This window comes from Lutjanus erythropterus, chromosome 17, assembly GCF_056507025.1.
Source record: "Lutjanus erythropterus isolate fLutEry1 chromosome 17, fLutEry1.hap2, whole genome shotgun sequence".
Lineage (NCBI taxonomy): Eukaryota > Metazoa > Chordata > Actinopteri > Lutjaniformes > Lutjanidae > Lutjanus > Lutjanus erythropterus.
In genome coordinates this window covers 5,434,367-5,460,803 of record NC_139333.1, presented here as the reverse complement: position 1 = coordinate 5,460,803, position 26,437 = coordinate 5,434,367, and the positions used below count along the sequence as shown (strand labels likewise).

The following is a 26,437-nucleotide window of genomic DNA, read 5'->3' as shown; positions in this document are numbered from 1 at the left end:
TACATGTGTGTCATTCGCATGAGGGAGTGCTATCACTGGTGGAACTCGTGGGAAGCTAGGATGATTGGTCAACTTTGTGGAAAAGTTGCAGTGATTGGACAAAATTGCAAAGTGCAGAATTCATGGGGATTAGTTGAAACTGTCTTATGATCTTAACACCACAACTTCCTGGAGGGACTGTTCAAAGCTAAAAGTGCTGTAAATGTAACAGTTCCGCATTAGAATGTCTAAAATTGCTGGACATATGTTACATATTTTATTGAGTTGTTTAGTTACATTATCAGTTATTTCTAATTTATTCAAGACAACAGTGCATTTCCTACTAGCTGCTAGTTGCTATAATTTCCGTGAAAACATAGGATAAGTTGAGAGTGAGGAAAGAAGTTGGTTAACATGACTAAATGTAACATTAATAATACATTTACCTCGCCTGTGAACATTATTTCTGTCTGAGTCATGTCAGGGCCATGAAATACGTCAACCGATTATAAAAGTTAGCTTAAGGATGAGTTAAGGAAAACCAATTTCCTGACAAGATATCATGACTCAAACTGAGCTCCACCAGACGGACGAGAAGACCATTATGATGATGATGGTTTTGATGGAAGAAAAACTCATGGAGTCCTCAATTGCACTTCTTCTTCTCAACATTCATGGTATTGGAATGCTCTTGGTTTGCTAGAGAAATTTGTCCAATCTGATGGCAACCGGGACAAAGTGTTAATGAGACAGGACACTCTTTATTAATAGAGGAGCTAATAGACATTTTTATCAGCTAAATTAGATTATATCTACTTTTTTGTTTAGGCAGATGAAAGCTTCAAAGTAATGGCATGCAAACGAACTTTCATTGTCATAAAATATATCTCACAATATACCTCACATATTATATTTACAGGTACACAGTAAATCCTCATACCTGGTGATTTGGTGTTTTCTGTCTCTATACAAGTACACAGGACAGTGAAATAAGACAAAGTTTAATCTTGTTGTTGAAAATGGATGGTCCAGTGTTTAGTCTCATTGCAGGACAATGCAGTGGTTTTATGGCGCGGGTCACATCTGCTGCGGGATAATGACGGGGGTAAGCCAAATGGAACATGAAGTATGTGCGTATCTGTGTGCGCGGCTGGGTGTGTGTGTGCGGGCACGCGCGTGGGCCTGTGCACGTGTGGCTGGAAGGGGGAACTAATGAGTCTCCTATGAGCTATTATCCGTACCTTAGCTCCGCACTCTGCAATAATAAAAGCCAACATTGCAGAGCTCCCTAACAGGAGACTGCAACACAACACACGCCTCTGTTAATGTCAGTGATAAAGCATCCACTTATCAAATGCAAACCTCTGCCTGGATCAAAAACAGTAAATCAGCATGCTGTTTTTGTGTGTCATTGGTTAAAAGGTGCAATATGTAGGATTTTCCTAAAAGAAAAAAAACTATAGACTCATGAAAAAAAATCCCCTCTCAATCATCAGTTATGACCCTGTAGAAGTGTGCATGTTTTCTCAAAGATTGCGGATACAGATGAGATGAAGCAGTACCACCAGAAGTCATAGGGCAGTGTAACCAATAGAGTTGGGTATTATTGAAAAAATTATGATCCCACCACCAATACTAGTACCCTTGAAGTGATACTGATACCAATAAAGTACTTCATTTGATACCTTGTCTTTCCTTTCGGTGAGATCTCAGCATGCGTCAAATACAACACACTCAACTTCAGAGACACAGACTGCTTGGTTATTTTGCATTGTGGCATTAAATTGAAGAACACTTGGTGATTGGCTGAGAGCAAAACCACCTCTTCTAGATCGAAGTACAAAAAGGATGCAGGTATCGTTTGACTGGAGAAGTTTCGATACTATTCGATACTGGGTTACTTCGGTCGATCCCTTAATAGTATTGAATGAATAAAAAAAGCCGAATAAATAGCACTACAGGCCAGGGGGGAAAATGTATTTTTGATTTGAAGGTGAAGTGTCTCTCTAAAGCAGGTGAAAATCTGACACAGTGATTCGCGTGTTGTTGATGTGATTCTAAGATTCTGAGACGTTTCTGGATGACACGCAGACTGTCCTGCGGGGTCAGGATCAACAGACCATTGGCAGCTGAACTGCGTGGTCTAACACTGTCTGACCACTAAGCCAATTATGTGATTGGTCTTAGTGTCAGCTGGGTGTGATAAACCCACTTCCAAATGGCCGAATGACCCACACTTGTTTACCTACTGATAGATTCATTCCTAGATCCACTGACCAGAGGACTTCTATGGGTACTTAAAGAGAAAATTAGCCACTTTTCACACAAGGCTCATTTATACTAAATGTTAGCGTTAACGTAATCTGTGTTCATTTGCCCGTCTTTGTGCATGTTTTCTGAAAGCTTATGGATATGGATAAAGCAGATTACTCAAACAAGACATGACTACAGGGCACGACGAAGACGTCCAACATCCGTTCAACATCCTCTGCATGACCTTTCTTGTATTTTATGTAATGACATTGCTGCAATGTTACTAAAACGTCACATCTCCAAAAACTGGTGGAAATGTTGAAACAACTACCCGCTGTTTAACTACGTTGAATATCACTTGGCTGCAAAAGTTAGACTGCAGCTACGTTCCTGGAACGACATTTTTTGTTATAGCAGGGAGTTAACATCTTGGACTTCGAGGTCAGGGTTGGTAAGGTTTCTCTGACTTTCCGAGTCGAAAATCCCACATCAAATGGCATTCCAGTTGAAGGACCCCTGTTTCATATTTTCTGACAAATTCATTGAATAATATTGCTTTCAGATGTGTCTCAACCATAACATGTCAACTCTGTAGCCCTTCTAAATCAAAGCTAAATGAGTTGATGTCTACATTTAATAAAATTATTTCATCACTAGAAGGTTGGCCGTTACAAGTTTTATAGCCAAGAGTTTGATCTTTTAAAATATATTTTCCAGCATAATTGAAGAAAAAAAAAATCAAAACTCACTCAAAATATGAATTTTGTCCCAATTTTGAAGAACTGACCTCATTTACCATCAACACTGACAGAACAGTCTCATGAAAACTGGTGAATTTTCCCTTTCAAGTGTTTGTGTTTATCAGAGAAGCAATGCTATTAAATATGATATGTCACAAAGCTGCAGAGGACAGAACACAATATGTGACAGAATCTAAATCAATCAATCATATTAGATGAGAGTGATCATGGCACATATGAGGTATGGGACATGACCACCGTCTGCGCTCTGGATCCATTCCATCCCATCACAGCCTCCCCCAATAAATAATACTGGAATTATACGCGCCTCAGGCCATGACCCTCCAATCTGAGGTATCAGGGAGGGAGGGAGGGAGAGAGAGAGAGAGAGAGAGAGAGAGAGAGAGAGATCCCTGGACGTGAATCCCCGTGAGATGAGCCGTGCTGGAGAGACGCACAGTAATCCCGTGGAGTGGAAAGAGAGGAAGATCCCCGCAGCAGCAGCAGCTCGGATATTACGGCTTTATTCTCCCCACGCTCCCAGGGTGGCTGAGTAAGTTGGCGAACATTGTGGATGTCATGCAAAAACTAGCTCCTCTGATTGACTGAAGGGGGGTTGGTTGGTTGGCTGGTTTTGGGGAGGGGGGTTCAGTGCGCTCTGGACGCGCAAACATGAAGGAGGAGGGCTGCGGAGCGCGCAGAGAGTCTCTCCAAGTGTGTTACTGGTGTTTGAAGCATGAAGGGATGTGAGCTGAACTTGTGGTAGAATGGCACCTTATCTCACATGGATCTCTGAGGGATGGCAGCTTTTAACTACCACCACCACCATCACCACCACCACCATGCAAGCGCGGACCTGCGGCGGCTCTTCCACCGGCTCACCATCGCGTCCTCTCTGAGCATCCTCTGCTTCTCCCTGGTCTACCTCCTCACCGGCTGCTGCGAGTCGGAGCTGACAGAGAACTCTGAGATCAAGCCACCCACGCGCGACTTCCTCGTGTCAGGGTTAGGATGGCCGTACGAGAGGAACGGAACAGGCGTCACCAAGGAGGTCACAGCCACCACCGCGGCTGGCGAGGGCGCGTTCAGCGGTCAGCCGGGGCTGGAGGCGAACAGCTCGGGGAAAGAATGGACAGCCACGCGGAGGTTACCCCAGGCTCTCATCATAGGGGTTAAAAAGGGAGGCACCAGGGCTCTGCTGGAGTTTCTGCGGCTCCACCCTGACATCCGTGCCCTGGGGTCGGAACCGCACTTCTTCGACCGGCATTACGCACGGGGACTGGACTGGTACAGGTACGCACACATTACGCAGGGAATCCACCTCTGCAGAGTCACTGAATCTACCACCTGGACCTAGTGTCCAAATAGTGTTTCTCTTTCTTTTTTTATTTTCTATTATAAACTTCATTTTTGCAATTAAAGGAGAACCTGCTGGCACTACACATTATCTCACTCCATCTGCAACTATTGTCACAAAATGCAGCTCAGTGCTCCACTACAAAAACCTAGTGGGGTTAAAGATTAATATAAATATTAATTTAATCTAAGATGAGTTCTAGTCAGAGTTTAGCAAAACTGTAAAAACAGAGCTCTGTTGCACAATTAGCTACTAAAATTTCAGTTTAGTAAATCCAAGTTCATTGATGTAAACCAAAATTAGATTAGATTAAAGTTTAATCACTAGTCTGTTCACAAGCAAGCTAAAAAGTTAAATAACATTACATTGTTAACTTGGTGGCTAAAAAGTTAACAAAATGCACATTGGCCATGTCTGAAATCACTCACTACTCACCATATGGATGAATCCGCGATGTACAGGAAGTAAACAAGCTGCCATTGCTGTTGTGCTGTTTCCCTCCAGCGCTAAAACACCAGATTCGTCTCCTGTTCACTACATAGAGGGTTTGCCATGTTGTAGTGCTAGCTGAATGTATAGTTAGAATTATTATACCCTGGTGGACTCAAAGTATCCCACAATTCATCGTGAAAAGTAGTGCAGAACCGATGGTCACTAACCAAGCAGTATATAGCCTCCCATCATGCATTGCACTGAAAGAGAAAACAGCGTCAGTGACGTCATTAACGGCAGCGTAATATTCAACAGTGTTTTTCTTCAGTATATAGTGAGCTCACCATATACTCTTCCTCATAGAAATCCCTAGATAGTGAGTAGGAAGTCATAAATGAGTGAATGATTTCCAACCAAACAGTGTTTGCTAGCTAGCTAACAAGTAAAAAAGAAAAAAAAGACTTCGATATCATTTACTACCTTGCAAAAAAGACTAACACTATTAGAAGCTAGGTAAAAAGTTAACAACAGAGAAAATTATTTTCAAGTTAGCTAAATAGTTTTTTAAAAATGGTACGTTGTTTGCTAGCTTTGCTTAAAAACAATTAGCCTACTCATGATGGCCCGGCACGGAGGCTCTAATTCCTCCTTTGATTAAATAACGTTGTCTGAATTATTAACTGAAGTGAAAAAAAGAGACAATAAAGCTCAACTGGGTTGAGTCTGTCCCTTAGCTTTCTTCAAGGAACTTGAATATTTTTTTTCAATCAATCTCAAAAAGGCAGTTATTTTAAAGCTATAATGTGTAACATTTCTGCATTAAAATGTCTTGAAACCCTAGACGTAGCTATACATTTTGTTGAGTTGTGTACGTATATTATCCCAAGTGTTTCCAACAATGTTCAAACGCAGAAAAATCCATAATTTATTAAAGATAACAGTGCATATCCTGCTAGCCATTGCTAGCTAGTTGCTAACTGCTATTATATTCCTTAACAGAATGTTGCATTGTTTCCTAGCTAGCAAAAAAGTTAGCCTACTTCTGATGACTTGATAGAGGATTTCACTGTTGAGAGAAACGTGTTGGCTAAATTATCCACTGGACTCAACTGTGTTGAGTTTTTTTTTTCTCGAGGAACTTTATTTTCCTCAATTTGTCTCAAAAAGGCATAGGCCATTTTAAAAGCCAACTTCCTGAAGTGTAAGTTCACATTTTAAATTTGAATTTAAAGTTTTGATGCGACAGAATTAAATTTCATCGAGGTTTAGAGTAAAAACTAAACAGAGGTTAAAATCATTAAAATGATTTTTTTTCTTAGGCTAGTTAAAAAGTTTGGTGCAACACAATTTAAAGTTAAACCACAATTTACTCAGACCCTAGTGTCTGACTGTCCCTGTCATTTAAATAATGGACTTTCACTTGAGTCTTGCTTTTTGTGTGTTTGAATTTTTTATATCAGTGCAAACTAAGTGGGAGTCTCCAGCCTCCTCTGGAAGTAATGAATCTCTTTGTGTTGTTTGCATACCCAAACATATCCACAGCTATTCCGCGGAGGGTTAGGTGACAGTCAAAGAGACTCTGCCATCTGGCTATGCCAATCTGTGCATGTGTGCATGCGTGTGCCTGCAGCGCTTGCTGTGTGTGTGTGTGTGTGTGTGTACAGTACGGAGAGAGAGAGAGAGGCCTTGCAGGATGAGTTCTCACAGAGCAGCAGAGTAATCATCTCTGGAGCCTGAGCCAGATGTTACTGTTGTCATGTGGCTTTGTTCTCAGCCTGTTCCATGAAAACTTGGAAATACACAGAACACACACACACACAAATGAAATTCAGAGGAGCGAAATTTGTGTGTCACTCAAACTGCTTTGGGAAGATAAAGGAAAGGAATGGTTTTCACCAGAGCCAGGATTTCGGATTTGTGGGCTTCATTTATTTATTTATTTTTTTTTAATTGTGCCTACTGTAAGTGCATGCACCTATAGACCTACACACTGCTCCAAATATGGCAGATTAAAAATGCATCCAAATCTGGACTATGCAGCGTGCTGTTAACCAGCTTACAGTATATTACTGGGGCTCAATAGTGTCACTGGCTCAGCTCTGGGAGCCTCTTTGGCATGTCAGCAACAATTTAACCTACGACAGATAAAGTGAGAGGATGGATTTTTGTTTTTACGTCGACGGACAGAAAAATACACGACTGTGTCAAAGCTGAGCCAGAAAGTTCATAAAATCTGGAGGTGCAGGAAAAGCAACTGTACACTCTTAGAAATAAAGGTGTGGACTGTCCCAATCAGAGAACCTTTTTTGGTTCCCGTTTGAACCTTTTATAAAGGTTCCACTTTGCGAGTTATACCTAGAACTCAACATAAAGGGTTATACCCATTTAACCATCTGTGAAAGGTTCCACCCAAACCCCTTATGAAAGCTTCTACAAAGAACCATTCTATGGGTGTAATGGTTCTACCCAGAATGATCTCTGTAGGTTCTATCCAGAAGCTTTCCACCCTCTAAGGGTGCCAACAAGAACCACTCAAGAGGTTCTACCAGTAGCCTTTTTATATTCCAAGGGTTTAATCTAGAGACTAACCAGGGGCTTCATCTAGAACACACACTACTACTGAGAACCCTTTTATATTATGGTCTAAAGAACCCTTAATGAAAGAACTCTTCAAGGATTTCAACAACCTTGAAGAACTCTTTGTTCCAAAAAAGGATTCTTTGAATGAAAATGGTTCTTAATGGAACCCTTATTATCACAAAGAACCCTTGAAAAAGCCTTTCTTCAAAATAGGCTTAAAAGCAAATGATTCTAGCTAGAACCCGAGCCCTTCAGGGCCATTCAACCCTTCAGAACCCTTTGGAACCGTTAAATCTAAGAGTGTAGGCTGTCTGGTCTGCCAGCATGTCTGCTGTGTGTGTGTGTGTGTGTGTGTGTGTGTCACACACCAGGTGATGTGAATGTGACACCAGATTGTCACGTCCTCCCCTCGGGCCAGATGGGGCTCGCTGCATGTCGAGCCACTTGACATCGCTGTCAGCTCTGTCAATTGACCTCTGACTCCAGGTCACTTTACGCTGGGAGTTAATGATGTGTTCACACCACTTCATAACAAACAGCACACACACTGAGTACACACGCTGACAAAGGACATGTGTCTTTGTTTCGGGTGTTTAAACACAAAATTGCAAAGAAGTTGCAAAATTGCTTTGAAATTAGAATGTATACTTTTTAAATCAAGTCTCAGCAGATTTTCTTGCATAGAGGATAATTCTGCTTTATTACAACTTGCATCGTTGTCTCTTCTACCAGTTTTAATGACATCGTTCTCACCAAATTGCTGAGATGTGGAGACAGGATGACATCACTACAGCAAAGTCTGACAGAGAAAAAATACACAAGCAGTCAGACAGCTTGATAACAATACAGCAAAGGCCCAGTCGGTACTGGACTTTTGGGGCCAATGTCAATTCTGATATCAGGGAGTAAAAACATATTGATATTGATATATCGCCCAAGATTTTTTCTATATATGTGGGCTGACAAATACACAGTAATTCATTTTATTTTTGTAAAACAACACTTTTGAAAAAATGTCACTAACTTTAACTTTTTTCACTGAATTGCACTGTAAATGTGTCATAATAATAAAAAAAAAGACAAAAAAAATTAAATGAAAGGCCTATGCAAATAAAATGAGAGAGATTTGTCTTTATTGTTAGACACTTATTTTCATATGTTCAGCATATATTCAGTGTTAATTATTTCATCTGAAATTATGAACAACAGTATTTTGTTTTATTTTCAGCAGTCTGAGGAAGAGTGTCCAGCTCGAAACGTTACGCTAATAAATTTTTATATGCAAGTTTTTTTGGTGTGCGGATCCTGCATTTTTTTCTCGTTTCAACACTATTTTGTCCCCATGACTTCTCGGATTTTTTGGACTTTAATAAATGTGTCATCCTTTCAAAACGGTTGAAAATTATCCCAGTTTAAGAAGAGTGATGATTATATCTCCCCTAATGCAATACTCTACGTTTTTTTTAAGATAGTCTGACATAAGAAGTTATATAATTCAATTTAAATTAAGAAAAAGGATGAAATATACATAAAATACTGCTTATAAAACCAAACAACAACAACTAAAAACAAAAACCATTATTGGCCAATGATATCATCCATCGGTGAGGCTCTAAATGCAACAGTTTAGCCAGAACTTACTGAACCACTCATACGGAGGTAAAACACCTAAGTTGTTGACGATAATCCCTCATTATGAAGGAAAACTGTGACCACACTTCTCCCAAATAAAAGGTCAAAGTTGAACCAGAGAGTCAGTCTGTAAACTGTGATGGGAGACTCTTGACAAGCTGCTACAACCTGCTAGCCTTAATACTAGTGAGCTAGTCTGTTAGCTTGATTACTGCTGACTAACCTTTGTAAACAGATCTCCTCACCTGAATACAGAATCTGCAGCAAAACACAAGACTTTTATATGGTAAGCCTTCTGGTTTCACTTCTAGTCTATGCAGAGAGCAAAATAGGGGGAACGTTGGGTGAAATGCAGTCTCAGAACCCGTCAGCTCTTGTCTGAGAACAGTTTTTCTAAATAGTATGTGCATTCATATGTAGATATCTGTTTAGAAAATTAGGTAGCTGGTGACAAACAAAGTCTCAAGTTGCTAATTGGACTGTAAACATGACCGGCACAGGGAAGAGGAATTCTTGGCCCGGATATCTGTTATCTGTTATCCAGATATCCGCTGGCTTCATCAGGAGCTGAAACATTGGCCGCTGCCTCTGGAGGCTAAATCGCTGTCAGACGATAGCTGACGGGCTCAGAGAATGACTACTGACTGACCACTGTTTGCTGTGTGAGCTGTTACCACAATCTTTTTATAAACCACACTGAGTCTGTGTTTTTACAATTTTTAATGGGTTTTTACAAAAAAGAGATATATTTCAGTGAGAACTGTTAAAAAAGGATGTGTTTTGTTTTTACTTCATTAGGATAGAGTGGTGGTTTTTTCAGTATCTGATCCATTCTGAACAGAGTTGATGGAAGTCAGACCCATACATTTAAGTGTTTGATGGACCATTTTGTAGCAAAGAAATTGGAAACTAACTTACATTAAGTGGTTTTAAATCTCATCAACTATAAGTTATATTTGCATGAATATCCATAAAGGGTATAATGTTATATTTTCATGGGAGGATATAGCTTTTTATTTAGTTTTATTTAGCATTTCTCATTATAACTTTTAAAGTAGAGTTTTTGCATTATTAGGTTTGAATGACAATGGTAGAGCACTGCATTGCCTTGTCAAAGCTAACTTTGTGACAGAATGAAGAAAAAGCAAAAAACAAAAAATTACCACTGTGTTACCTGCTTCTTCAGTGATTTGCTTCTTACAAAACAAGTACACAAGACAGTAGGTTAACTGAAAAGCAGCCTGCTGACACTTTGGCTGTCTTGTGACCCTCATTTTACAGTTTGTAGCAGTCCATCAAGAGTCTCCAAAATTGGGATGGATGTTCACAAAACGGTTTCTGTGATAATGTTTCAGTACCATTTTTTCCTTCCTGTCAGCACACACCCAGACAGGAAGCTGCTGGGAAGAAGCAGTGTTGTATTTTGCGGCCAATAAATCGTGTGATATCGGATTGATGCGTACAGTAGACTTGCGCAATTGTCGATACCCGATCCAGCATTTTAGGCTGTATTGGAGGCATTTCCAATACTGGTATTGGAACAACCATATAATTTTACATCTTGCCTTCGTTCTCTCTTCCAAATTAAGCTGCGTTTCCACTTAGGGAACTTTCCTCAGACCTTTGGAGGAGCTCTGTGCATTGTCACCGCAAGGATCATGCGGGGACATTATTTTACCCTCAGAAAGTCCCTGCTCGGTTGGGTTGTACTTTCCAAAAGCAGAGGAACTTTAGGGATGCAGCAGCCCTGAACATTTCTGATTCGTCGACTATTTGCAACATTTTATTTCAAACACCATTTTTATCTGCAGCTAAAAAACAGTTTTTTGGGAAAAGCATACAACAGACATATCGTCTGAAGTCCAGGCCATGCTGAGCAATTTTGCTGAAGATGAAATCCAGCAAGAAGTGGAAGCGGTGCTTTATATACATTACACAAGTTGTTGTTGTGTAGTCATGCACAAAAATGAGTTTTAGACCTTTTCACACCTGAAAGTCCCAAGTCCACATTTCTGTTCCGGTTTATACATTTGATCCGGTTAGTTAGCAATAAAGAACTATACATGACGTACCTATGTCCTGTCATCATCCCCATGTGACCTGCATCCCTTGATACTTGCCATTGATTGATCTGAAGACATGTTTCTGACCTCAGCATGTTGCCAATTCAGTTCCTGGTTTAATTTGATCCAGATCAAGACCACGTCTTTCAGTCAGACCAAGGTTAGGCTGTTTGGTCTGGACCATGGTCTAGGGGGAACTTTCACACCTGTAATTTTGCTTTGGGTCAAACTGAAAAGTCTGAAAGTTCAGACCAAACAAGGTAGTTGTGAAAGGCCCTTTAGTTCTCTGAAAAGTAGTACCTGGGACTAAAAGTTGTGGGTACTTTGGGTGGAAATGTGGCTTTATTAAGCTAGCCTGGGCTGTTCTATATTTCTAGCCTGTGGACTTTGTTTTAATTTCACCAGCTGACTTAGAAAGTCAATATCACTGATATGAATTATGGCTAAAAATATGAAATCGAGATGCAGGTTGTAATGAACCGGAATTATCTTTTGAGGCAATACCATACTTTGATATCACACAGCAAATGGAGGGTCATCTGTAGTGCTTACCGAGCCAACATTGCATTTCTGCGAAGGTGCTTTTTCCCTCAAACCCTATCATGGACAATCAAAGAGGATGAGATATGGTATATCTTCCTCGGAATCACTCCTCGTCTCTCTCAGAGTAAAATAACATTTAGCTCCAGCAGGGCAATTGAGATCAGAGCCCCTGACAAATATCCACTAATGGTGTTTGGAGCGGAGATTGGATCTGGAACAACGCTGCGATGAGCCCTGAGATGGACTGGAAGTTTCCTCCTCACTGTGTTGTCTGGGATCGATAGCTCTATCTCCTCGCTCTGACCTTGGGTTGACTCCAGCATTAGAGCGGTTAGCGTTGGTCAGCTCGGCTTCTGTTACAATTAGCAGGAAGCTTTATCCTACATTGGCATAATCCCCCCCCGCATAGGCACACAGGGGTCATGTTACAGCTTTTTCTCTCTTCAGCTCTGGAGGAATCCATTAAAATTGCTCAGCTGGAAATTCACATCGCACCCGTGATGGTTTGTGGCTGAAAGATGGCATGACGGGTCGACAGCGAAAAGAGGGGGAGATGAAATACAGGGGGAAAAGATAAGGCTCGGATGAGCTGGAGGTTAAAGGGTGAAGTCAGTGTTACCGCAACCTCACACATCTCCGCTGACCTTTGCTTCAACCCGGGGGACTGTCATCAGAGCTGAGCCGGTGTGTGTGTATTTGTGTGTACAGGCTGATTTCTTCAGGTTCTGTCACAGTCTGGAGATCGTCCGTGGGGCAGCTTGGATTTAGTTCTTGAGGTGCAGCGAGATTTATCGATATATTATTGACTCTGACTTACTGGCACAGCTTTAACCTGATAGGTTGCATTGTCAGTGTTTGCTGCCCCTGCTCATTTCCAAGAAGTCGTATTAAAAAAAAAAAATCAGATAGAAGAAGTCAAAAGCTTTACGTATATGCAAGAGAATAAGGGCCAGGTATAGGGAAAAAATAAGGAAGATGATTTTTTTGCTGTGCTTTGCTTTTCAAGAACTTTGCAAGAATATGTTGAAATGTGGAGAATGAAGTTGTAATACTACTTCAACTTAATTCTCAAAATGGTATTTCAACTTTATTACAAGCATTTCGAGTTTATTCTCAAAATTTCACCATCTCGAAGTGCAAAATGAAGAACAAATCTTCCTTCCCTGATTTGTTTTTTCTTCGCCTGGCACTAACGCTGATAGTTTGACTTTTAAACTTTAATTGTAAAATGCAAAATAAAAATAAAGAGGCTTCCTCCTCTAATTTCTTCCTTTTGTTTAGCCCTAATACTCTTTCGTATAATTTGTGATTTGGTGGGGGACATTCTTTCAACAAATAATAATCATTGGACATGATTCAACTGAAATGAACGAAACAAATTTTCTTTATATTGAAACTTTTTTTTTGTATTTTTACAGTAAATTAAAACTTCTCATTTCTAGTTGATAGCCATCAGTTTTATCCGCTGTAATGATGACTGTCTATCAGCTGTAGCTAGCTGGTGAAAAATAATGCTAATGTTAAATCTGTGCAAGTTTGTTAAAATACATTAGCCTACAAGATATTACGCTAAAAAACTGTAACAAAAGGTATGAGAGAGACAGATTAAGTCACTGATGATGGCTGAGGTTCCTGCCACTTAAAAAGAAGTTCTTCTTTTCCATTGTTGCCTTAGTGCTTGTTCTTGGTGGGAAAAGTTGGGTCTGTAAATAATATGATAAAGAGCACGGTCTAGACCTGCTCTCTATGAAAACTGTCCTGAGACATCATCTGTTATGATTTGGCACTATATAAATAAAAATGACTTAACTGGACAGATTTGATGATGAGCAACAACCATGAGCAAACGTAAAACAATCTAATGCAAGTTTGTCCGGAGCTACTGGAGTGTAAACTTCCAAAAGCCAATTTGCAAAACAGAGCTGCTATTACAACTCTAAATTGTACTATACTGTACTGTACTATAATACCACCTTTGCTCCCACACAGTGGATATTGTAGTCCTGAACAGTATTTTTCCAAAGTAACCTGTAAGGTAGTTAGCTTGAATTGCTAACATATGCAGCTGGGTACATTAGTGTAGATCTCTACACTTTTATGTGTTTTTACTTTTGTGGAAGTTAGAAAAAAAGAACCTACCCATCATTTATCCCTTCTGTAATTTCTTGCAGTTGTTATTTGTTGTCTAAATATTTAAATTCCTTGAGTAGCATCTTCAATTTGACTTGGAAAGCTTAGCGTTAGCTGATTGGCAGTCATTAGCTTCAGCATTGTCGTGGCTGGCATGAAAATTTATTCATATTTTCTATGGTTTTTTTTTTGAGGTTTTGAGTTGGTAATGCCTGTTTCATTATTTCTCATAAATTCTGGAATATTTTGTGGTGGTTTTGTGCTGGGCTGAATTATATTCAGATGTGTTCCTCTTCTTTTGCCTGCCTCATGTATGGAAATAGGGTAAAAAAAAATTACACACCTCTCAATATAATGTAGTCCAGTTCAACACCACCAACAACTTTAACTATGACCTAAATAATAAGCACATAATTTAATTTCGACAAGCTCGACAGAACATTATGGGCTTCATATGGCAGAGCTGTTACACTGGGCTGAATTAGATTGCACAGGTGTACCTAATAGAGTAGTCTTATAATGTATTTTTTGGATGTTAACTTTTTCAAAGGAATCAATAATGTTTTATATGCTCTACCACTGAGACCTTGGTTAGTTTGAATTAATTTGGAGGCTCCATGCCCCTCAGGACATACAATGACAAGAAGGGAGGGCCAAAATTACTCCGTCTTTTCAGAGTCAGCTGCTCTGATGGCACCGAGTCATTTGCAATTCATATTGAACTCGTTAAGGGAGGCTTTTAAATTCATACCCATACATTGGAGGCTTTGTCCTGCCATGACACAGCACATGGTGCTACTTGTGTTTTTGTGTTTGTACAATGGAATATAATTGCCATGCAAATCGCAGAAGAATGGCTGCCAAAACATTTGATGTTCAGCGGGATTCGGTGGGCGGGAATTAGCGGCAAACACAGATTTTCAGATGAATCAGATTTGTCGATCTGCAGGAGGGGGATAGAATATTCTATATTTTTTAGTCTTTTTTGGCATGCTGCGAAACATCATGCTGAAGTGTGAAGTAATTAAAGCTAGATTCAATTTGGTGCTGCCACACTGCGTTTTGTGTGGTGTGGGTGTGAGCGTCTGTGTGTAACGGGGGTTCAGGTGTGGTTGGTCCTGTCCCACGTACAGTACTGGTGGTGATCACCATAAGGCCCAGACGGGTGGGGCGATCTGGCCCTCATTAAGGCCCTCCCCTGGGGATTGGGAAGTGGAAGCAGGGGGGGAGGTCTGGGGCCCCTCAATGATGGATGTCTCCTGGAAGTGGACAGGGCACAGCCACAATGGACGGACCCCTTTATGGTCCCCCATACAGAGGAAAGGGATGAGCGAGCCCCCAATAACACACTCATGCATGCACACAAACAAACACACACAAATCTCATCACTGACTCATAACTAAGAAGACGTGTTTGTAATGAACACAGTTGATACGCTGTTCTTTGATTGGTTATTGTTGCCTCCTTGGATCAAACATCAAAGATAAACCAACCAGATTTTAGATCTTTGATCAAGCGCTCCCTCAAATCCCACAATCCTTTGCTGCATATTTCCTGCTTTACATAGGATACACATTGCAATTGCTTCACATTTGTTAACACACACACATGCACACGCACATGACACAGCATGCTACTGATGGGGCTCCAGAGGGTCCTGGCTCCCTCAGTCTCCACCTGCCACTCTTGGTCCCAGCTGAGGCCCCAGTGCTGCATTACCATTACCAGCCCGTCCCCTTACATTTACACCAGCTACCTTCCACACTCCATACACCCCATCATGCCGCGCTCATCCCAATACGCACAATCCCTACAGTTCCCAGTTGTACACCATCCACACACCCGCCCACGCATAGTTACCCTGAGCCCCCTCAGGATCAATAGCCAGTGGCCTTGGCTGGCCCGGGGTAATTCACCGGGGAGGCTCGCTGAAATATTGGGAAATGGACGACAAAAGCGAGGTTCCTCAAAGGCAAACAGGGGCTTATTATAAGCTGCCGGATAATCCCTGTGTTCATCATACTGCATGTTTGATCTCACACTCAATAGTAAACGAGCAGTGTAAGGATGTTGGTAAAACAGGGTTTTAAACTGCCAATTAATGGAACCACCTTTTTTTTTTTTTCGCTGGGATTTCCTCGAACACATGGTGCCACCAGCCGGAACCATTCACCTGCCAGTTATGCTTGGGAGTTTAATACCCCTCCTTTTCCCCATACCACTCCCCTGCTGTGCAAGCACCCTTGCTGGGCCAACCAGTAGGAGTTCTAGTGCAGGAACAAGGAGAAGATCCCTCACTGACTTCCCACCTGCAGACACAGGGAGTCAGTACTCAGTACAAGACTTAGTTGCTGTACTTGAGTAGAGTTTCCAGTTCCCTGTACTTCAGTTGAGTATTGATTTTTCTGACGACTTTTTACTTTTACTCCCCATATTTACACACAAATATCTGTACTTGCAACTCCTTATATTTTCAAAACAGGTGCGTTTCTTTAGTTTTAATGCATTTGAGGGGAATTATTGATTAGTTTTATGTTGTGGCATTGTGCACTGCCATCTCAAAATCAAGACTATACAGCCAGTACAGATGGAACATATCACATACAACAGACATGCCAAAATGAAAACAAGGTACAAGCTGTAAAAAGAAGTAACAGGACAAAAATTGTGTAACAAAACAAAAATGCGTAGCAAGAAAAAAAGTTACGTATAAGATGTAACAAGACCAAAAATGATGAGAGATAAAAAGATAAAATTAACCTGTATTTCATTTTGGTTCATATCAAAAAACTTGGATCGAGTAAATGGATATTAGTTTGGGATTTACTCAGTTAAAACCTTGTTTTGCTAGACTCTGATTATAACCAATCTTTGCTGGTACAACCCAGTTTTAACAAATGTATTGTGCTATTTGTACCAACATTAACCTAACCCTAACCCTAACCCTAGCCTATTCTTTGGCTCAGTCCACTGAGGTTTAACTGGACCAGTGACATTGTTCCTGGTTCAGAGAATGTTGCATAACTGAGGCTCCAGTCTGGATTCATTCAGGGATGAAATGGAACTGAAGTTACAGACGCAGCCCCAGGATCACAAAGTTTTCTGTGCCAAAAGTACCATAAGGACGTATTTGGTTATTAGGAAAACTAACAGCTACTTTGTCCCTCAATTAGTGTGTCTGTGCAAATCTTATAGCAGGAGCATATTTATAATAGATCTTTTCTTTTTGATGGTGTTCTTAGGGCCAGTAATTAGCTCTTTGTGTTTAGGTAATGGTATGGGGCTCTTGGCTCTGAGGCTGTTCACAGACAGATTGCTAATGGAGGCGCATTTGTATCCACTCCCATCATTCCTTCATCAGTCACCCACCCCTTTCATTTAAAACACTCGAGCAAATGCTCTGAGACACACACACACATACACACAGTCTTTGAAGGGTCTGGTAAAAATCCACCACACCCACCCTTTATGTCTTCGGAGTGTTTGTGGGGGTGTGTGTGTAATGTGGGGCGTTTTAATGTGTCTTTTTTATGTGTGTGTGTGTGTATGTGTGTGTTAGATGGGTCCAGTGGGAGGCTAGAAGCATGATAGCATGCTTGACTAATGAGTGAATAATGAGTATATATTTGTATTTTGAATTGCATGTGTGTGTGTGTGTGTCCATGGCCCTCCTGCGTGTGTGTGTGTGTGCGTGTGTGTGTGTGTGTGTGTGTGACAGACTGTGCGGCACCTCCTGCTCAGGGTATTGGAGTTGAAAGGGAAGTCTTCAGGCTAAGTGGTGGTAAGCGCTGCCTCACACCGATCAGATCAAATGAAATCACGGTGTGTGTTGTGTGTGTGTGTGTGTGTGTGTGTGTGTGTTTGTCGGATTCATAAAAGTGGGTTCGGTTTGGGGGTGGGGTGGGGGGGGGGGTGGATGTATTGACAGGAGGTCGTGTTGCAGGCGCATCTGAAACCCGAGCTGATACCAGAGGACAGGCAAAGCATCCTGTCCTCACTGTATCGAGAGCAGCGTGTCCCCTCAGGTCTCTTTTGGTTCGTCCTTCTTTTATTAACGTCTCATTTATAAATCTTTGGGAACGTTTTTTATTGACTCTCTTACAGTAGTTTTGTGATACATCCCTAAAATAGCAGACTGCATAAAATACAAGGTCACCTCAGTACTTACTCATGAGTTTTCTCATAAAACAGTAATACTGTATTCAGGGTTGCCACTGGCCCTTAAATAGTATTAAGTCCAAAAATCTGAATTTAAAGCCTTAAAATGTATTAAAATTAATTGGATTTTAAAGTTAACGTTTCATTATCTTCAGTGCACTTCACTAACAGTCCCATTTATAAATGTGTTTTGGGGAAAAATGTTATTGATCACACTGTAACATGTTTGGAACTGAGCTAGCTTCATGCTCCACCTTCAGTTGTGGAAAGGACAAGGTCTCACATTACGTGGTTTGGATTGGCTGATTTAATTAGGAGGTTGTTTAACATTAATTAAATAATAAGACATTAATGAACATAGTGTTTATTGCCAATATGGACATGAAATAGGTCATCAATTACTTTCATAACGGTCTAAAAAGCATTTAAACAACAATAACATGTTGAAACCAGTAGAAACCTGAACCCAAACGAGTCAAATACTTTTCTTGGTGGTGGAGACCAAAACAGAGATAAAAGGAGAATTAAAATGTTATTTACATTTATCAGGTGACCACAGACAAAACGCAAAATGAATTCTTATGTTATTCAGTGTCTGCTTAGTGTGTAAAGTGGCATTGGTTTGCACGTGTTCACGATAACTTTATTTTAATGTTTGGAACTTTAACTGCCCGACAAAATTCTGTCCGAACCCGACCCGAACCCATCCCTCATTAGCATAATGCAACCTGAACCAGATTACAGACAGACATTTTTCTTAACAAGCTTCCCTCAGTAAGAGCTGGCAGTGACGGGGACAATACATGGGAGACATTTTAACTGGCAACAACAAAACTGGGGAGAACAATGCAAAAAAAAATTACTACTACTACTACTGATGGTAATAATAATAACAATATTACAATAATAATAACAATACACAAACCCGATGTAAGCCCATGATATATATGAAAAATGTGGCCTAACCCAACCCAACCTGCAGGGGCTCTGTCTGGTCCCGCTGGGTCCAGTTGGGTCTAGTTGGGTCCAGTTGGGTCCACTATAGAGTATTAGAGCCAGACACAAGGGGAAACAGGAAAGGAGGATCTTTTAAAAACTTTTTGAGGATAAAATTTAAATGTTGAAAATAAAATCAAACTGGTATTTCAACTTTATTCTTGACATTTCAGCTTCATTTTCAACATTTTTTTCTCATAATGCAAAGAAAGACAAGAACAATCCACCTCCTCTCATTTTTTCCCCCTATGCCTGGTCCTAACACTCTACTGTGCGTTGATCTGCCCCCAAATGGCAAAAAAGAACAACTGAAGCAGTTTTGAGCTGTTGTTTAGCAAATGCCATGTTATGGAAAGTTCTGCCACAACTTTTAGGGGCAAATGTCAGTACTGGATCGTGGTTGCATACCTAAAGTTTGAATCTTTGACCGTAATATTTTAAATAGTTTTAGACATGAAAAAATGTATAGTTTGGACGTTGTAAGGATTAAAATTTGATATTTAGATTTTGGTTTGAGAGAAAACTTAGACTTCTGCTCCTCCTCTTGGCTGTTTTTATAAGCTTAAAAAATCTGGCCTGTGACAGGAAACTTTGGCCAATCACAGGTTGGTAAAATAGTTGTTGAATTTCCTCAATCCCCAAAACATCAGTAGTTCATGACCTGGGAATGAGACTCAACAATCAACGGTCTCTCTCCAGAATCACACAGTGCACCAATGGCTGAGCAGTAGCCATTAGGCAGTAACCTAATTAATGTTTTTACAGTGTGGAAATGAATACGAATTAATAGGTGCCTGGAAAAGTTAGGAAAAGACACTCTAAAACTATGTCGCATTTAAAATTGGTCGGAAAATATTAAGCATACACAAATAAAACACACTGACATGGACCTTTAAGCTGTGTTTAAACAAGCCAAGATGCTGATTCAGAGCTGTGTATGACCATGCTGCTGAGGCTGTGTGTGTATGGTCAGACAGTCAGGTGTGTGGCAGGTGTGTTGGCAGATGTCCCCATGTCCCCAGCCGGTCCTGTGAGCCCTCTGGAGTCATTTATCTCTAAATGAGTCCCATCTGCTGTGCTTCTGGTGTGGAGGTAGAGGTGAGCAGAGCCAGACACATTCAAAGAAAGACTCCTGCGTTTATGGAGCACGGCTGTAACCTGCCTGCGTGTGTGTGTGTGTGTGTGTGTGTGTGTGTGTGTGTGTGTGTGTGTGTGTGTGTGTGTGTGGATCACTGGAGATCTACTGTATGGACACTGTCATGTCTGTCAAAGTGACTAATGGAGGATTGTATAGTCGACTGTGTGTGTGTGTGTATATCTGATTTCTGAATGAACTGCAAAGCATCATGGAAGATATCTTTACTTTCATGCAAATATATATGCATCCTTAACTTCTTGATCTAATTTCCCTCTAAATTCCCCCATAATTAGCTGTAAAGTTTTAAAGGTAGAATATGCAGAATTTGTCTGATGCTGGTGATAGTATTAGCTTTAAGTTATGTAATTATGTACTGTGTAAGTTCAGAACAGTGGGCCTTCAGAGCGACGGGCATTTGTTTTCGGGATGATGGTCTGTTGGAAAAATGGTCTTTCAGTCCAATGGGACATTTTTCTGACTATTGGTGTTTCAGAATACTGGGCTGTAGGAACAATGGCTTCCAATTAAACATCTCCTCAGTGGTATTTTCATCTAACTCTGAGTTAGAAAAGCATTCCAAAAAGGGTATTTCCCAAAATGCTGAACTATTCCTTTACAATCAGTTTTTCTATACTGAATTACCATATTACACACCAGTCAAGATCCCATATGTTATGGTGAATCATAGAAAAATTGGTAGAAAATTAAACACATTATATCTACAGTATTTCTTCTTGATGAAGTAGTGCACCAATGAGCATATGTTTGAAAAAATATTGGAAACAATCTGCCAATTTCACCATTATTTACTGCTGCCGGGATATCATTAAAATTCAAGACTACTGTGAGAAAAGTTTATAGCAGCCTACAGTAACCGTGGTACATATTGCAACTGCAATCTGATAAAAAAAACAAATCAAATGCTTTCCTGTAATGTCTCTTTACAACATATTCTTCCTGTACTTCCAGAAGTATGATGCCCAAAGCCCTGGATGGCCAGATTGTTATGGAGAAGACGCCTCGTTACTTTGTAACTGTGGAAACGCCAGCACGGGTCCACGCCATGTCACAGGACGTGAAGCTGATCGTGGTCGTCCGTGACCCCGTGACCAGAGCCATATCTGACTACACACAGATCATCTCCAAGACCCCCGACATCCCCCCCTTTGAGAACCTCGCCTTCAAGAACCGCAGCACAGGTACAGCGCTTATCCTCCTGTTTGACTAGAAGTGTTTTGAGCACGTACTCATACATGACACGCGTTGATCCTTGAGCTTTTTTATATATCCGTTTCTTCCTTGCCACTCTAACTTTACTGTGTGCAAGAAAGTAAAGGTAAAAGCCGAAAAACACATAATACTTATCAGCACACAGTAAATCCAATGTGTAAACTGAAGGGAAAGCTGCATGAGACATATCGCCATCATTAGGAAACAAGCATGAGGAGGAAAAGAGATGTTCCAATATCAGTAGCTACTGTATATTAATCAAACTTAATAATAAGAAAAGTTAATTCACTTGATGCTATCTGTGTGCAAACCTTAATATCTTTAGTAGCATATAATTAAATTAAAATTTATACATGAAATGTACAGAAGCCAAGAATGGCCATTTTTGAAAACAAATTTTTAACGCTGTTATCTCTAGATCATGAATTAATTAGGAGTCTTCTTGTGATAACTGGATAATTTATCTCTTGTGAAAAACAGCTTTGTTTTAAATTCTGAAATTAAAAGTTGGTTACATACAACAGAAAACAATGCACATTTAAAAATATTTGTCAAACAGTTGGTTGAAACTAAGGTCCCGCCTCTCACTGGACAAATAGCCAGTCACAAGTGAGCATAATGGGGTGGCCAATTACATTTTAAGGGTGGCCAGTTCCCTCCCAGGCCTCCCTTTCTAAAACACCCCTGCTGGTACGGCTGTTCTTGGCTTCCTTAGAAATGATCTAATGTATTTATAATGTATTAATATTTAAATAGGAAATTGCTTTGAGATGGGAACAAAAAGGAAATCAAATTGAAGCAGGAAAGAAATTCTGCTCCTGGCATAAGAGACAAGCCTATATCAGAGAAACTGACCGTTCAGACAATGACAATGTATGGGAAGTGACTGCAAACAATTCTAGCTTAATTTGTGTTTTTAGAAATCTGATTTTAAAAAAGAAAAAAGAAAGAAAGAGTTACAGCTATCACTGATAGCCTTAATGTACTAAAGGTGCTGTGCTAACAAGTGGAAGGTAGTTATTGTGGTTTGTCTGCTGATTTGTCCCACTTACTAATGTGATCAGCTGCTGCAGCAGTGGCTGTAACACACAGTACATGGAGGATATTCAGGTACTTTAACCCTTTGTGCCCGGATTCCCCACAATTTGTGTAAAAATTCGTACTCTTTCTTGGAGTCAAAACGCAGACAAAACATTTTGAATTCAGACTGACTTACACTTCACTAGGGTGTCATTGCCTCAAGTCTACAGTCTATCGCTAATAAACAGAGCCACTTAGAAATCAGAGGAAAAAGATGTTCCTTATAACTGCAGAGACTAACTGAGTTTTCTTCAGCATTAAACTAATGCATCATTAGTCGTCCATACACCCATGGGTACACTGCAAACAGGAACTGCTAATAGCTAATTCTGCATACTTTTAATTGTGCCAATTTGCCAGAATGCAAACAAATTTAGGCAAACAGGGCTTAAGTTGGAGACGGTAGCTAACAGCTTGACACTGTGGTAACATATTTCCTGTTTACATCCCCGCAATTAGCGTTGTGACGCTCATCTATCTATTCATATACAGATATTAGCCTGGGTGTGTGGTTAAGCGTCAGACTTTTAAAACCCCTCGAACAGACCAATATCTAAAGGGTAATATCTCCAAGGAGTGATGTGAACTCATCAGTCACATCACTTGGTCAGTCTCTACCTCACACATTTGATGAGTTCAGACTCAAGAAATTCAAAGACTTGCAACTTGACATGGACTTAAACACTAGTGACTCATGACTTCTTTTGGACTTGAGTTTTTTGACTTGATACTTGATATTCTACACCAACCCCAAAGATGAATGTTATTGGAAAAGTGTGAAATGAACCAAGTATTTCCCTTTATTTCCTGAATCACCTAACCCCAAATTCCCCAGACCAATTGGACATCATCCAACAAGTTACAAAAGAGGACTATGATGAATTAACATTACGTTACCTGAGCTTAAGATAATTTCATCCATGTATAAAATCTCTGCAGTGGTCAACAAAAAATGAATTGCAGCATGCAAAATGTGTGGGTCAAAAACCTTCCAACATTTGCAAAAGGAGAGTAAGTTGAAACACTGTTGCTGAAATAGCATTACATTTGATGAAAAGCACAATTTGACATGTTGAAGACTCAAAACTCAAAGTTTTGGACTTGGTACCTGTCAGTTTTGACGAGACTTGAGTGCAAAGACTTGCAAAACAATGTCTAGGTCACACCTTTGCCCCAAAAGTAAAGGTTGGATGAGACGATGGAGATAGCAGCAATCATCAGTGTGAATAAAGACCTTTGGTATATCTCTGTCTTGTCTCTAGGTCAGATTGACTCTCTGTGGAGCCCTCTTTGGATCGGCCTGTATGCCCACCACCTAGAGCGCTGGCTGGCCTGGTTCCCCAGGACTCAGATCCATCTGGTCAGTGGAGAGAGACTCATCTCCGACCCTGCCGGAGAGCTGGGCAAAGTCCAGGACTTTCTGGGTCTCCAGAGGATCGTCACGGACAAGCACTTCTACTTCAACAAGACAAAAGGCTTCCCCTGCCTGAAGAAGCCAGAGGGCAGCAGCAAGCCTCACTGCCTGGGGAAGACCAAAGGGAGGACGCATGCCTCCATTGACCCGGAGGTGATGCAGAGACTGAGGGATTTCTACAAACCTCATAACCAGCGCTTCTATCAGATGGCGGGCCAGGACTTTGGATGGCAGTGACCCTTTCATTGTGTGAAACCAGAGGCTCTTGTTGGCACAACACTGATTTGGGTAGAAGCCTGTGCAAATTTTCCGTCTGACTGAAACAGATGCAAAGACTTGGAGTGCAAAAGATTGAGGACAGAGCCAATTATCCGCTTTTGATCAGCAGATGGACATGTTAGAGACTGAATAATGAAAACCCAGTGTCAATACATTCACCTCTACCAATCAATCGATCAGTCGTCTTGTTCTATAGTTCGAAAGACAGCGGTGTCATTTTATCTATCATAGATGTTCAGTGAAAAGGTACTTTTGGGTGCCCTTGCACCTTTCTGATGGTTCAGTAAAGCATTTGTGAGCAATGTTGGTCATGTGAGTTTGGTTGCTATAGGTCGCAGCTGTAAAAAGTTGAACGGTGAAATACACGGCGTAGCTTTTAGTGTCTCTGGTCTGCAGTGTAAACCCCAAAGCTCTAGTTGGTAGGCTGTAGTGGCATAAAGAACCCAGAACAGACATTTTCACATTCCTGAAATTTCCATGTTTTTTTTCAGTTTTTCTACCTGTTTGTTCTTCAGTCTCACTGGTTAAGAATTTAAGGGCAATCAATGCATACATATTGAGTATCGTCCTCCAAGCATTGTTCCCGAAAAAGGGGGGGATGAATCTTTTATGTGGTGAGCAGCAGAGGGATGAGCGAGAGAATCTTTATATGAGCTCAGATTTGACTGAGTGGTTTTGTATTCTTGAATAATGAATGTGGATAAATGGATGTAGGGGAACTGGTGTGGATCACTTGCCTCTTCTTTGCCTATCGGCACATTTATGTGCTCAGCTTATAGGTTAGCATCCAACTGTGCAGAACCACCCTACTGTACCTTGAGAGATGTAAAGGGACCACCAGAGGACAACCAAAACAAGACCAGGTCGAATCAATGAGGGAAGGTCGACCCATCAATGGTCCTTTCTCCAGACGTGATGTATAAAGCTTTCAGGCTTTTTACTGTGTTACTGTGAGAGGGCCTGCTTACAGGGTTGTCTGTTTTCAGTTTGCATGTATTTGCACTAGTTTGAAAGCATAAAAAAAATAAAACTATTTTTAAGGAATGGATTTTTGTGCTGATTTTTTTCCTTATTGTTTGCTGCAAAATGCTTTTGTTAAAAGGCCTCATTGAGCCGTAATGAGCAGGGTTTGGATTTATGTTGGATGTGAGCGCAGACAACATTAGTGCAATTGCTTTGCAAATGTAAATCTGTTGACGTCAGAGATGCAGGGCCTGCAAGCTGCCTGGTTGATAAGATGCAAAACGTCTGGTGCTCCCTGTAATAATGTGAATGAAATTAATTTAATTATGAATTCTAATGAGATTGGTTAAATTGTTGGTTTGTGTGGGTGATTTTAATTTCAAAGAGGTGAATTAAAAAAATTAAAATCTGTAACAGAACACATCCTGGTATCCCAGTCCCTATATGTGTGTATACATAAGTCTGAGTTATATGGAGTCATAGTAGTGTCATTAAAAAGAATAAATTGGTAAAAGAACAAGAAAACAAATGTGGATATATAAAGAGGAAAAAATATAAGAAATATTTAGATGTAACCTGTTTGTGATCACCAACATTTTTATGAGTAACTGTAATCAAATTACATGTTTTTTGCCGGTGACTGCAATAGATTACACTTAAAATTTATTTCGTTACTTACTTATATTACATGTTACTAGTTATATTAAAGTGATAATTCTCCAGCAATTTCCAAATTTGCAAAATATGAAAATATAAAGACAATTAATTAATTATTAATAATTATCAGCATTTTAATTTACACTGTTACTTATTTGTTCAGTTATTTCTGCATACATTTATTTATATATTTTTTTAAAATACATTTTTCCATACAAATTACTCTTTTTTCAGTATTCATCATTATTATTATTATCATCATCATTATTATTATTGTCATTTTATTCTTCCATATTCTTTTCCTCATTATTTTGCTTTTTCTTGAAACAATAGGGAAATGAACAAGGAAAAGACATAATAAATAAATGACAGATGAAAATATACAGTACAGTGCAATATATTAAGAAAAAAATGAATCATTTACACGCAAGAAATTTTTTTTTTAAATAGCTGTCTTTATAGTTTCATATTCATTTATTATTTTATTGATTTCCTTTTACATTTCCATTTTTTTATTCTACTTATTTATGGTTGTGTTTATTCCTCTTTATATTTCTACATTTAATTATCTACTCTTTTACATATTTCTATGTTTTTTGGCACTCCATAGGGTTAAAAAAAATTATCCTAAAATTGAAAGTGTCTGGGTTTAAAGAGAAAAAACATGAGACGGCACTGCTAATGTCAGAGTTAGACAACACTGCCATCTTGTGGACAGTAAAGGAACCATTTGAGATTGGTTGGAAAAAGTCCAGCAGAGAACATGGTAAAAACAAGTTCATTCTTTATTATGATCTCCCCTCCTCGTTTAC

General features: G+C 40.0%; 1 protein-coding gene across 1 annotated transcript; it reads left to right on the top strand.

Moving 5' to 3' along the window:
• Positions 1–3,414: 3,414 nt before the first annotated feature.
• hs3st3l (heparan sulfate (glucosamine) 3-O-sulfotransferase 3-like) lies at positions 3,415–25,053 on the top strand. Its single transcript, XM_084740944.1, has 3 exons — positions 3,415–4,265; positions 20,972–21,201; positions 23,575–25,053. The coding sequence occupies exons 1-3, from the start codon at positions 3,772–3,774 to the stop codon at positions 23,961–23,963; spliced, it is 1,113 nt and encodes a 370-aa protein (XP_084597070.1). The 5' UTR covers positions 3,415–3,771; the 3' UTR covers positions 23,964–25,053.
• The last annotated feature ends 1,384 nt before the right edge of the window (positions 25,054–26,437 follow it).

Coding starts and splice junctions, on each gene's coding strand:
- hs3st3l (XM_084740944.1), top strand. CDS start 3,772: ATGGCAGCTTTTAACTACCACCACCACCATCACCACCACCACCATGCA. Junction 4,266..20,971: donor CGGGGACTGGACTGGTACAG/GTACGCACACAT, acceptor CTGTACTTCCAG/AAGTATGATGCCCAAAGCCC. Junction 21,202..23,574: donor CTTCAAGAACCGCAGCACAG/GTACAGCGCTTA, acceptor TCTTGTCTCTAG/GTCAGATTGACTCTCTGTGG.